This window comes from Triplophysa rosa, linkage group LG15 (genome assembly GCF_024868665.1).
Source record: "Triplophysa rosa linkage group LG15, Trosa_1v2, whole genome shotgun sequence".
NCBI lineage: Eukaryota > Metazoa > Chordata > Actinopteri > Cypriniformes > Nemacheilidae > Triplophysa > Triplophysa rosa.
Window position 1 is genome coordinate 24,358,121 of NC_079904.1, and position 13,096 is coordinate 24,371,216.

Sequence of the window (13,096 nt, forward strand, 5' to 3'; positions counted from 1 at the left end):
ATTTGAGTTTTGAATAAAACAAATGTAAAAGGAGAAAGAATAAATATTCAATAAGCAATCGTCACATTACTGTATGTTAAGTGTAAGATAAACTCCTCATTTGTTTCCATTGAAGCTCATCGAGGGTGTCCGCGCATCCTTAAAATGTCTTTAAAATTCTTAAATTCCATAATGTCAAAATAAGGCCTTAATTAGCACTAAAACGTCTTAAATCCACGTTTCCAAGGTCTTAGAAATGCAGTCGAACCGACACCGTAAAGAAGATTTCATTTTCGTTTTAAATTCATGTGTGTCTATTTGTCACGCAGAACAAAATAGGCGGAACCAACTAACACATAACACGTTCGCGGGGGTTCGTTGGGTGAGTGGACTGGACATTACCACATGGAGAAACGTTGGAGCTTTAGCCGTGGAGAAGTGCAAACTTGTTGCTATGAAATTGGTCTTAAATTTCATGCTGCACGGTATTAAAAAGTCTTACATCTAACTCTCAGAAACCTGCAGATACCCTGTCATCAGATGTTCTTCAGAAGTAAACCATGAGAGAGAACTAAAAAACACTAATACTAATAAATACTAATCAATTGATGTTCTTATTGGACATTTTCTTTGACCCTGGACGACTTTCCCCCAACTCAGTTTCTTCCAGCGCTGGCCGTAATTCGAATGATGTACAGTGTGAATCACACAAAACCTGAGCATCACTGCACTGAAATGTGTCTCACAATCTTACAAAATCTACAAAGTTTCAGTGCACGGTAAACCATGTTTAGCTCCAGGGTGAGATTGAGTCTGTCAGGACGTACCGTGGAAGGTGCAGGCGGAGGCTTCACTGCTGCTGTGGGCGGAGTCTCTTCCTCCTCATCCTCTTCTTCTTCCTCCTCAGGTGGGGGAGGGGGTGGAGCCGAGTCAGGACACTGACCAATCTCTGCGTTCTCAAAGGCGATGGGCTGGGAGAAATCCACAGGGCTGCAGTAGACAGAAACGAGACATGACCAGAGGATGATGAGGAAGAACATTCCGCTTCATGTCACTGACAGAGATTCATATTCCTCATTAGAGAAAGAATAACTGTGATTATTAATGGCAAAAGAGTGTTTTCTCTCTCTCTAAACCTCAAACCTACAGCGGTTTATACATTTATCTGGTCATGTTAAAGGTGACCTCGAATAGATTTTAAGAGCTGCTGATTCCTTGGCCATGAGCTGATCTGTATAACAGAGAACACTGCGTGTTAACATTACTCTCAGAAACACAACAACACACACACACAAAATACGAAATATTTCCATTTTCCCTCAAAATGTCATTAGTTTTAAAACAATGTTTCATTTGAAAACTTGTCAAGTGTCAAAACATGAGTAAAACGGCTCAGTGTCAGTTGTCAGCTTTATTACGAACTGCTGATGAATTCTCACTAATGTACGTCAGACATGTCATTGAAATCATACACCGTCTGCTATATCCACCATTACAGCTGGTAAAAATATTTTAACATAAAATACAAATGTCTAACATGAAATATTTATGAAAACTTGCTCAATTCAGGTGAAGAAAACATGACAACGGGAACTCCAAAGAACATTACATGAGAATCTTAGATTGTAAGAAATGATCAAATCTTGGATCAATACACACTTAAAGTCCCCGTGAACTGCAAGTTGCGATCGTTTTTACTTCCGTACGTGGCTTTCGTCTTTCTCTGCGATTTGATTGGATGTATAAAAACAACCATTGTATTTTGAAATTCAACTGGCAGCTGACTGACAGTTGAAGGGGAGGAGTTAACAGATGCTCCACCCAAGCCGTCTAACATACCTCATTTAAGATGGATAATCACTACAGGAAGATTAACTGAAGATTATGAGGGCAAACGAATTTTAAAAAGAGAATGACCCACATTGATAAACTGTTTACAATAAACGCTGCAATATTTCATGATAAAATAGATACTGTCATTTTAAATTTCACTGGGACTTTAAATAAAGGCGTTAGAAACGGTTCTTCACAGTGATGCCATAGAAGACCAATTTTTGGTTCCCAAACAAACCATTTACTAAAAACTTCTTATAAGAACCATTTCTTTCTTCATTTTTATAATCTAAATTTCTTTTTACACTTCAGAAAAACCAAAAATGGTCTTTCTCTGGCACTTTTTTTCTTGAAGAGTGTATTTGTCAGGATAAAGGTGAATGGAGGATTTCATAGAGTTGACGTACACAGTGTTGATCAGAAGGTTCCAGATGCATCCCTCAAATGGCACGTTGGACCTCTGTAGAGCTGATCCCACATCAGATGGAACTCCACCGATGAACAGACGATGAATGTTGACTGGATCATCATTGAGCAACGTCTGCTGCATCACAGGCTCTTCATCCACTTGGACAGAGAAAGACCTACACAAACACATGTCTTCTGTCAGACTAAAAAAAAAGAGAGAGAGAGAGAGAGAGAGACAGAGACAGAGACAGAGAGACAGAGACAGAGACAGAGACAGAGAGAGAGAGAGAGAGAGAGAGAGAGAGAGAGAGAGAGAGAGAGAGAGAGAGAGAGAGAGAGAGAGAGAGCTGGATTTACGCTCTGTGTCTCTGGATGCGCAGTGAATGCTCTCTTCCATCATGCAGTATTCCTCGGTCTGGTTTTCTGATGACTCTGCGAGGATTCTTCATGCCCGTGAAGACCAGCACCTCCAGAGCTCCTTTATTCAGATGCACAGACAGGTAGGGCTGACAGACAGACAGAGTGAATGAAGGTTTGAAGGGACCTGAGGAGATCTCCATGTTCTTGTGTGACGTTTACATGGACTTTTCTCTCCAGAGTGACTTTAAAACGAGAGAGCGTTTAGCATTTTGTCTTAAAAGCAACAATAAGCACAGCAACGTCACCCACAACAACATGGAGAAAAGCCTCATATCTTCAGAAAATGTCAAAAGCTTGTTTTCAACAAACAAGAACCTTTGATAACAGAAATGTCAATGTGCATATATTCAGAATGGCAGCCCAGTAATATATTCACAGGGAGCGGGCCGAGAGCAGTAATCACGCCGACGGCTCTGAGATCACACTTGCCCTCTCTTCACTCCACACTGGAATTGAAGAGAGAGATGCAGGAGCAGACTTTTATCTCCGAGCCGACAGCGTCGTTCAGGCAGCGCGCACGCAGCTCAGGTGACCCTGACCACGCCGTAAATTGAAGAAATGAATGAGGAGCGGCACAGCGAACCCTTGGCCTCACGAAGCCACACTCCCGCAAAATGACACCCACTTAATTTACGAGCGATAATGATTTTTAAAAGGTGGCGGTCCAGGACCCTCTCCCGGGAGGGTTATCGCAAATTGGACGTGATCCATCAAAAAGGCGGATTGTAAATCTATTTTTACAAACGGAGTATCATGGGGAGGTTACCGCGGCGCCTGCTTACTACAGTCCCACCACATAATTGATGTGCTGCCCCTGAGCTGAGCCGAAGAGAAATATGAAGAAGACATTACTGACAAAGATGTAGAAAGTCATATTTTAATTAAAATGATCATTGTGCCGCTGGCCTGTAGTCTAGCCAGTAACAAAAAAGATCAACTTTTGTTTGCAGAAGGGCAGAAGCAATTACAATCTCACCTGTGTAATAAATCTCTTTTATGAGCTATAAGACCCGTGTAACCTCGTGGATTCACTATGATCTTGTACTGAAGGCCACAGCTCCCTGGACTTCTAACATTTACCCATAATCACCTCACTACACACTGAACCATACTGCACAGATTGTATGCCCGTGGCTGTATATTATATTATATGTGGCAACCCAGACATCATGTGTGTGGCATCAATAGGTATTAAATGCATCTGTGTACGGTGCATTAACTGACGTTATGTGTGATGCATTAAATGCATATGTGTGTGGTACATTAACTGCAGCAGTGTTGCATTAACTGCATTTTGTGTGTTGAGCATTAAATGCGGCTGTGAAGGGTGCATTAACCGCATTTGTGTGCGGTGCATTAAATGCGACGGTGCAGGGCGCATTAGCTGTATTTGTGTGTTGTGCATTAAATGCGGCTGTGCATGGTGCATTAACCGCATTTGTGGGTGGTGCATTAAATGTGGCTGTGCGTTAACTGCATGTGTGTGTTGTGCATTAAATGCGGCTGTGCAGTGCCCATTCACTCCATTTGTGTGTGGCGCATTAACTGCAGCTGTGCATAGAGCATTAAAGCCTGGAACTCTGCCATAAATTCTTTGATAAGGTTCGTGAGATTTCTGACTCCCGCCTATAGACGCTTTGACAGGGAGTTGCGTTGCTGTCTATGGGCATGAGTCAGAAAGCTCCCGAACCTCATCAACACTATCTTAATTTGCTTTGTGAAGATGAACGGATGTCCTAGGCTTGTCGAATGACTTGAGGATGCATTGACTGCAGCGGTGTGCGGTGCATGAAATGCTGCAGTGTGTAATGGTTTACCTGCATCTGTGTGTGGTGCAATACTGGATGTGTGTGTGGTGCATTAACTGCATCTGAGATTGGTGCATTGACTGCAGTGGTGTGCGGTGCATTAACTGAATCTGTGTGTGGTGCGATACTGGATATATGTGCGGTGCATTAACTGCATCTGTGTGCAATGCATTATGATGTCATTTTCTGCCAAATGAACACTAGCCCAGAGAACATTCACAGATGCAAGTGTTGCATCACTTACTTATCAATCTTATTTCAACAACAGTCTGCACACTGTATGAACTGAAAAACACAGAACTGCCCACAGTCCATTCACGTACACTGTACTAAAAAAGGTTTTCATTTCCCTGGGAGTTGAATGTATGAAGGTTTAGAAACAGATTTTGTGCTGACGGTCAAAATTCTAGCTATGCTACACTTCCCACTGACAACTTCCCATCTGCATTTGTTTTATATAAAAGCTAGTCATTGAGATTGTGCTCACATATAGGAGGAGTCTGGTGACAGGATCGTTGTGTGTGTGTGTTTGTATTTTGTAGAACAGAATGTTAAAGGATGTCAATGTGTTTAGTGTGTTAAATGACGGTGTGTGTGTAATGTGCACACCTCTCCCGTCTGTCTGCGGGACCTTCGGGGGATGTGGACAGGGGTCAGTATCTGGGTCATGGACGTCACGCCTCCTCTTCCGAACAGAATAGTGCCGTTGTCTTTCTTTGTGCTGAAGGACAGAGTGATTTCTGAGCCCACATCAAACGTCATGGGCTTTAGCTCCATGTAGCCGGGCCGGGGGAAGCTCACAGTGTGAAGATTCTGAAAGAGAGAGATGAATACAATATACCAAACACAAGTGGTGAAGACCACACAAAGAGTTTGCAGAGTAACAACGGTGTACATGTTTTACTGGAGTCTTCATATTGGCCATTGTATTTCTTTGATTGTTTTTAGTCTAAGCGGCGTCTCAGCTCTAAATGATTATGGATGATATCAGCAGGTCTCATTCTATCCTTCTCATCTCTTCTTCGTTGCTTTCAAAAAGACCGAGACGAGATCACGTCAGCTTTTGTTTACCTCATAGAAGAGAGAGTCTCACCTCAATCGAGCATCCTTTCGTCAGTCCTGTGTAATCCGGGCTGCTCAGAAGATTGTATGGAATTCTGGAAACTTCTATGTCTTTCATACAGCCGGAGAATCCCTTCTGAAGCACCTCTGACCTGAAGAGGCACATCAGCAGATAATAGAGTAACATCTCTGTTCATCTGAGAGACACAAACACATCTCGTTCTGAAGCACTGCTGCTTTTCTGACTCGTTGTCATGGGACGCACTGAAGGGTTCATCACTTCTTTAATAGTCACTAGACTTCAGTTCATGATTTACTGACTTTAAACATCCACACCTGTACTTTCCAGCTTTGGGTAAACCTCCAAAATACATCCTCTCATCCTCCCTCAGGTTGAGTCCTGTAGCGCCACCTGGAGACTCCATCACCAAGCGCTCGTCTTCATTTGTCTCAATGTTCACTATGGTGATGGTTGCTAAGGGAAAGAGACGCTGTGATCACAGAAGAGCCGACTGAATGCGTGTTAACAGATGTTTAGTGTTATTTGTGTGTGTGTGTGTGTACCTTCTTTCTTCACGCGGGACATGGTGACGGATTTCCACTTTCCATCATTATGACGTCTGTCGCTGGTGACAGAGCCGGTGCCTGAACCCAGATCATAGCTCACTTTCACCCGCCCGTCATTCACTTGCACGCTCATGAAGTCTTTCTGCTCACAGAGACAAACACAGTCAAACATCTGCATCTTCAGATGATATATGATACACGCCACTAAAACAAGCATGAAGCGTGTTTTAGAAAAACACGGATGGAAAATCTGGTCCGAAGCACAAGCTTTAAGAAAACTCCTTCACAGAAATCACACATCTGAAGTGAAACAAAAAGTTTGAATTAAAGCTTATTGCTTCTATGTGTGTTTATACCATATCCTTGGTGGCAAAGTACATGATGACAGCGTCTGTGGAGAAGGTGCGGAACTTGAACATCACTGTGGAAATGTTGGGATTCCATCTGGTGGGACGACTGACAGCTGCGTATCCCTCACCATCAAACTGAACCGTACCTTCAGTGTCTGCAGGCTGTGGACTACACGCACACACACACGTGTCACACACACACACACACACACACACACACACACACACACACACACGTTTGCGCAGCTATCTTTATGAGGACATACATTGACGCAATGCAATCTCTACCCCGTCACCCTAACCATCAGAACTACATGCCTGACCCTAACCCTGACCCTAATCCTGATTATAACCTAAAGCCTAAAACCAAGTCTTCACCCTCAAACAGCCCTTTAAAGGGGTCTCTGGAAGTGAGGACCGGACAAAATGTCCTCACTTTACTCTCCTTATCCTCACACCGCTGGTCTACAACTCAAACCGGTCCTCACAAATATAGATGTACAAGTACACACACACGCACGCACGCATAAACAGATGTTAAAAGATAAGAGAATGACTTTATTCCTCCTCATGATGTACAACAATTATGTCATCGTCTCTTATCGAACACCATCAGCTAGTGAAATTGTTGTGACATTATGAGGTGTTTGATGGATGTTTGGATTAAGAGTGTGTGTCTGTCCTCACCTGACCACACAACCAGCACAATCTCCATCTCTCTCTCTGTAGTTCCACAGACCGATGGGTTTCCCGTCCAGAGATGTTTCTCCCATACAGCCTGAGAATGTGGTGCTCTTCACAGCATCTGCCTTCTGCAATCATCATCATCATCATCATCATCACACACTTGTGACATCATTTCTATATTAGTGCAGCAGGTCGCTTGGCAACCATAAACCACAGCTATATTATCCACAGCTAAAGTATCAATATATGTTCATAGTAATCAAAGAAATGATTAACTGGTGATTATCAGGTGTGTGCATGTGTGTACAGTGATTTAAGTTCACTACACACATCTGAGAGCCTGAAGCTCTTTCAGTTTAATCACATTACACTGAAAAATCTGAGCTTCAATAAACATGTTCTGTCTTGTTTTCTATTAAAAAATAACATTCTTAAAACAAGACAAATTTCATCGAGAAGCCCAAATGTCCCTAAGATATTGAGATTTGTTTACAGAGGATATATTTCACAGAATTGAATTTATTAGATTTAGTTTTCTTTAGTAAACAATGGGTAAAGAAACATCTTGCTCTGCTCTGTAAAAACAAGTCATAATGTTTCTTACACAAACAAGTTTATAATGTATTTCCTGGAGTGTCAAACCTTCACAGAGTCCAGCATTCCTCCAACAAACAGATAAGCGTTCTGATCCACATCCAGTACAGTGTAACTCTCAGGAGATCTGGAGCTCGTGTGCACGGCCGTCATGCCCGTCCTCGAAGCCTCCAGAGCGTGAACTGAGATCGTGCCGTTCAGACCCAGACTGAAACACAGTACAGGACATTAATACTACACACTTGAGCTTCATCAAAATATCACGATTAATCGCATCCAGAAATAAAGGTTGTGTTTACATAATATTTGTCTGTATTTATATACACATACATGTATACATATTTAGGAAATATTTATTTATATTGACCAATAATTCAAATGATATATAAATGTTTATTCATTTTTATATTGAACATTTTTCTTAAATATATGTATGTGTATAAACACAAAATGAATATGCTCAGTACACAGACTTAGATTACGTAAACACAAAGTTTTATTCTGGATGCCATCAATGGTTTGACAGCCCTACAAAATATAAACAAACTCTACAAACTACCTGACCAAACTCTGTCAGAAATGAGACTATATGAAAGCAATATCACCCTCACTGTCGTGCTGTTGAACTGAAGGCGTCAGTATTCAGCAATCAATCACATATCTCATGTGTGTGTGTGTGTGTGTGTGTGGAGGTTGAGTTACCGTGAGGCTTCGATTCGATGCCAGTTTCCATCATTGATGATGAGATGAGGATATTCAACAAGACCCACCCCAGATCCAACATCCCAGAGAAAATTCACCTTCCCCTTCCTCATCTCCATCGCCAGGAAGTCCACCTGCACATATCGCACGCACACACACACACACACACACACACGGATCAGCATGGCCACTAACAATACTGACAGGTCATGAAATTCATCATGATTTCTATCTTTCTCTTAGCCAAAGGCAACAGCTGTTTATTAAAAACTATGGAACAAAATCAGTATCAGGTGAATTCTGGGTAATTAAAGTGCTGTAACTCCCTCACATGAACATGTTTAAGAGAATGTGAAGTAAGAGAGCGTCATGAAAGGGTTCAACTTCAAAATGAAGTTGAAAAGTTCTGCAGAACACAAATAAAAAGATATTCTGAAAAATGTGGGTAACAGAAACCCTCGCATCGGTTTTGTGTCCACACAATAGAAGTCAATGGGGGCCGAGGGTTTTTGGTTACCCACATTCTTCAAAAGATCTTCTTTTGTGTTCTGCAGAAGAAAGAAAATCCCACAGGTTGAAAAAGACAACAGGGCTGTACAGTAAATGATGACAGAATTTTCATTTTGAAAGTGAACTGTTCCTTTAAGAGATACAGACAGATGGAGAGAGAGAGAGAGTCTGGCCCACTCACGTATTTGGCCGAGCCGAGGTAGAACAGCAGGTTATCAGCAGCGAGGGTCTTGACGTGAAGAATAATGGTGTTGTATCGGCCTTTCTTGATCTCTGGACGATACGTACGGACACAGTCTCCACTGGACGACACCGACACTTTAATCTACGATTGAAAGAATGAAAGAGATTCGGAGAGAGAAAGCAGAGAAGTGTTTGCTGTGTTTGCTGTGTTGGACTCACAGAGTTGGCCTGTTTGCGGGCCTGGTTGATGAGGTCTTTGATCTGCGAGATGTTTTTCTTCAGGGTATCCTGAAGCTCCTGAATCGGCTTGATTTTCTCCAACAACCTGTCGGCCTCGTTCTCCAGATCTTTCACTTTGGAACCGGCTGCGTGAACTAAAAACACAAAGGTCAACACATGCAATTATGAAGAAATGAAACACGCTTTCTAACCACCAGAAAGGCAGAATGAAAGCTTGTTTAATGAAAATCAAGAAACACAAAAGACAAACGGCAGATGGAGTAAAAAGCTGAGAAGAAAGTGACGTGTGTGTTATATATCTGCGGTTGGCAGCGGAGGAAGCGACAGACATGAAGGTGTTATTTCAAAAGACCAAAATGACAGTTTTCATTGGTAATTAGCTAAAGCGCTCATTAAGATAACAAGCTTAGTGAAGCTTTCAAAGACGGCGTTTAATCCTGTTGAGCTTCAAGAAAGACCAGAGAAACCACGGCGCGCTCGCTCAGAATAAAAGCATCATGCTGAAGCCTGCGGGAATATTCCAGTCACAGATGAAAGAAGAAAGTCATGGATACATACTTATTGCTGTTGATGTTCAAAATGAAACAGGGAGGAAAATATGAAAGAATTGTTATAACGGGAACATTTGAATGAAGAAGTGAAAGACTGTTGCTGATCGTACTGTTTCTCTCAGGATCTTTGATGAGGTTGTTGACTTTCTTGACATCATCCTCCAGTTTACTGAAGTTTTTCTTGAAGCCCATCAGATTGAGGTTCATGTCCTTCAGACGGTTCAGGACGTCTAACGCCGTGTCGTTCGCTTCCTTCGCCTTCGCTTTAGTGGCCTGGATCTTCACTGCCAGATCTGAAATTACCCACAAAAACAAAATACACTTCAAACATCATACAAATGTGCCTTTAGCAGAGGATGTCAAATACTTGGACACGTCATATGTGAACACGTCACCCATGAAATAAAGATGTGTGGGTATCACACACACCGTCTGGGATGGTGTTGAGCTTCTCCGTGGTGTCGTTCAGTTGTCTCTGTAAATCTTTCTTCTTTCTGTCGGCTTATTTCAGTCTGAACTGAAGTGCTGCAACATTATCTCCATTTTCTATCAAACAAAGAAAACATCAGAAAGGCCTCCAGCGTCTGGATGGATTTTTTAGTGAAGCGGCAAGTCAGAGATCTTTCTGGTGTTATTTTAACCTTTCACATCATTCTGGAGACCTTTGGCTTCATTCCACAGACGATAACTCTTCTGGACAGAAGCTTTGGCCTGATCTTTCAGAGATCCTCTGGGTCCTGATGCCTGAAGACAGAAGATCACAATCATTATAACACACCTGTCTCTCTCACTGGACACCTGACTCGCCCCGAGAGAGAGACATGATACTGAACAGACAGAAGATCACAATCATTACACTGGACACCTGACTGCCCCGAGTCAACAAGACTTTAGTCAAAAAGACCTCTTTGGTGTACAATACTCCTGTCTGTGTTTACTGAAGACACAGTGAAAATTAGCGCTGAAAGGGCATGGACACCGCTGTTGTTGTGACTGACCGTATTGCTTTTGCCTTTGTAGAAGTTTCCTCTTCAGACACAAACGTTACGGGAGGAGAGGTTTTAAGGAATCACACAACGTGATTTACTGAGGTTTGCGCTCGTCATTGTGCTGGTATTTGCGGCTTTATTTAAAAACGCACGTCTTAAAGCCCGCGCTATCTTGCGCTACTCTTGGTAAACTGCATTGGTCATTATGGAAATGAGATATTGCACTCGTTGTTTTTTATATGTGCCTTGTTAGTAAATCACCTGCAGAAATTTCCCATCTGTGCATTTCTGAAATTGCACTCTTGCGCTATTTTGCTCTGTTTAGTAAACACGTGTGCGTGTCTCACCAGCTGTAAAGCTTCATTGCTGGTCTTCTTGGCCTCTTTGGCCACTTTCTCAGCCTCATCGATGTAGTTCTTGATGTTGGTGTAGGCGTTGAAGGCAGCGGTTGCATTGAAGGACAGATTCTTTGCATCAGCTAGAATACTACAGAAAGCAAACACATGATTCAGGTCAGTACATACACACACACTCTTGCACACGCACGTGCACACACGCACGTGCACACACACACACGCGCACACACACACACAACACACTTGTGCACACGCACGCATGTGCACACACACGCACACACACTCACACATGCACACACGCACGTGCACACACGCACACACACACACACACACACACACAACACACTTGTGCACACGCACACACAAACGCACTCACACACACACACACGCGCGCACACCTATCGAGCAGTGCGGCAGAGTCATTGAGTTGTGCGGCGTGTTCCTCCGCTCTAATCAGAACATCAGGGACGGTGTCGTCCAGACCTCGACTCAACCGCTCCACCTTAAAGTCCAGTTTATCATGCAGGACACCCAACTCTCCGGCCATCTCCTCCAGCTCCTGCACATTTCACAACATTGTTCTCATAACATATCATTCCCAATATTTGTGTTGTGTGTGTGTGGTGTAAACAGACCTCTCTGCCGCGGTTGATGCTGTCTGAGAGAGCGTTTGCTTCATCCAGCATCTTCTCCCCATCCTCCAGAGTTCCTTCGGTTTCTTTTTTCTTCTTGGCGACTGCCGCCTCCTTTCCCTGCTCCAACACATGACACATCATTGACACGGAGCTCACCGACACGAGTTTCTATACTGTGTGTGTTTGTGTGTGTATGTGTGTGTGTGTACCTGCAGGCTGTCCAGGTTTTTCTGGTTGTTAACAGACAGATTTTCAGCTTCTCTGGTTCTACTGTGAGCTTCCTTCAGAAGGTCTTGAGCTTCATCCAGTTTGTGTCTGTGATCGCTCATCTTACTGCTGACCTCCTTCTTCAGGTCCTCTGTGGTTTGGTGTGGATCTCCAAACAAACGCTTCACTTTAGCCAAAAGAGCCTCTGCGGCCCTACAGACAGACAGAGAGAGAGAGAGAGAGAGACTGAACACATCTCACAGCAGCACACACTGAACACTTTTCTGAATAGTTTTAGTGTAGGCAAGTGTGCCAGGTCTCTCACAACGAGTAAAAAAGCTTCTGATTTGCATTTTTAGCAACTATATATTTCATATATACAGGTGCTGGTCATATAATTAGAATATCATCAAAAAGTTGATTTATTTCACTAATTCCATTCAAAAAGTGAAACTTGTATATTATATTCATTCATTACACACAGACTGATATATTTCAAATGTTTATTTCTTTTAATTTGATGATTATAACTGACAACTAATGAAAATCCCAAATTCAGTATCTCAGAAAATTTGAATATTACTTAAGACCAATACAAAGAAAGGATTTTTAGAAATCTTGGCCAACTGAAAAGTATGAACATGAAAAGTATGAGCATGTACAGCACTCAATACTTAGTTGGGGCTCCTTTTGCCTGAATTACTGCAGCAATGCGGCGTGGCATGGAGTCGATCAGTCTGTGGCACTGCTCAGGTGTTATGAGAGCCCAGGTTGCTCTGATAGTGGCCTTCAGCTCTTCTGCATTGTTGGGTCTGGCATATCGCATCTTCCTCTTCACAATACCCCATAGATTTTCTATGGGGTTAAGGTCAGGCGAGTTTGCTGGCCAATTAAGAACAGGGATACCATGGTCCTTAAACCAGGTACTGGTAGCTTTGGCACTGTGTGCAGGTGCCAAGTCCTGTTGGAAAATGAAATCTGCATCTCCATAAAGTTGGTCAGCAGCAGGAAGCAT

General features: G+C 42.7%; 1 protein-coding gene across 1 annotated transcript in view; it reads right to left on the reverse strand.

Annotated features, from left to right (window-relative positions):
* lama2 (laminin, alpha 2) overlaps positions 1 to 13,096 on the reverse strand; it is a 134,712-nt gene that overhangs the window by 6,555 nt on the left and 115,061 nt on the right. Inside the window, 20 exon segments of the mRNA XM_057352085.1 lie at positions 807 to 969; positions 2,220 to 2,396; positions 2,578 to 2,726; positions 5,058 to 5,261; positions 5,542 to 5,662; positions 5,847 to 5,985; positions 6,075 to 6,219; positions 6,434 to 6,596; positions 7,115 to 7,239; positions 7,757 to 7,916; positions 8,411 to 8,544; positions 9,102 to 9,245; positions 9,323 to 9,477; positions 10,005 to 10,187; positions 10,324 to 10,440; positions 10,536 to 10,638; positions 11,231 to 11,369; positions 11,638 to 11,798; positions 11,875 to 11,991; positions 12,084 to 12,294. Coding sequence (XP_057208068.1) covers positions 807 to 969; positions 2,220 to 2,396; positions 2,578 to 2,726; positions 5,058 to 5,261; positions 5,542 to 5,662; positions 5,847 to 5,985; positions 6,075 to 6,219; positions 6,434 to 6,596; positions 7,115 to 7,239; positions 7,757 to 7,916; positions 8,411 to 8,544; positions 9,102 to 9,245; positions 9,323 to 9,477; positions 10,005 to 10,187; positions 10,324 to 10,440; positions 10,536 to 10,638; positions 11,231 to 11,369; positions 11,638 to 11,798; positions 11,875 to 11,991; positions 12,084 to 12,294 — 3,010 coding nt within the window.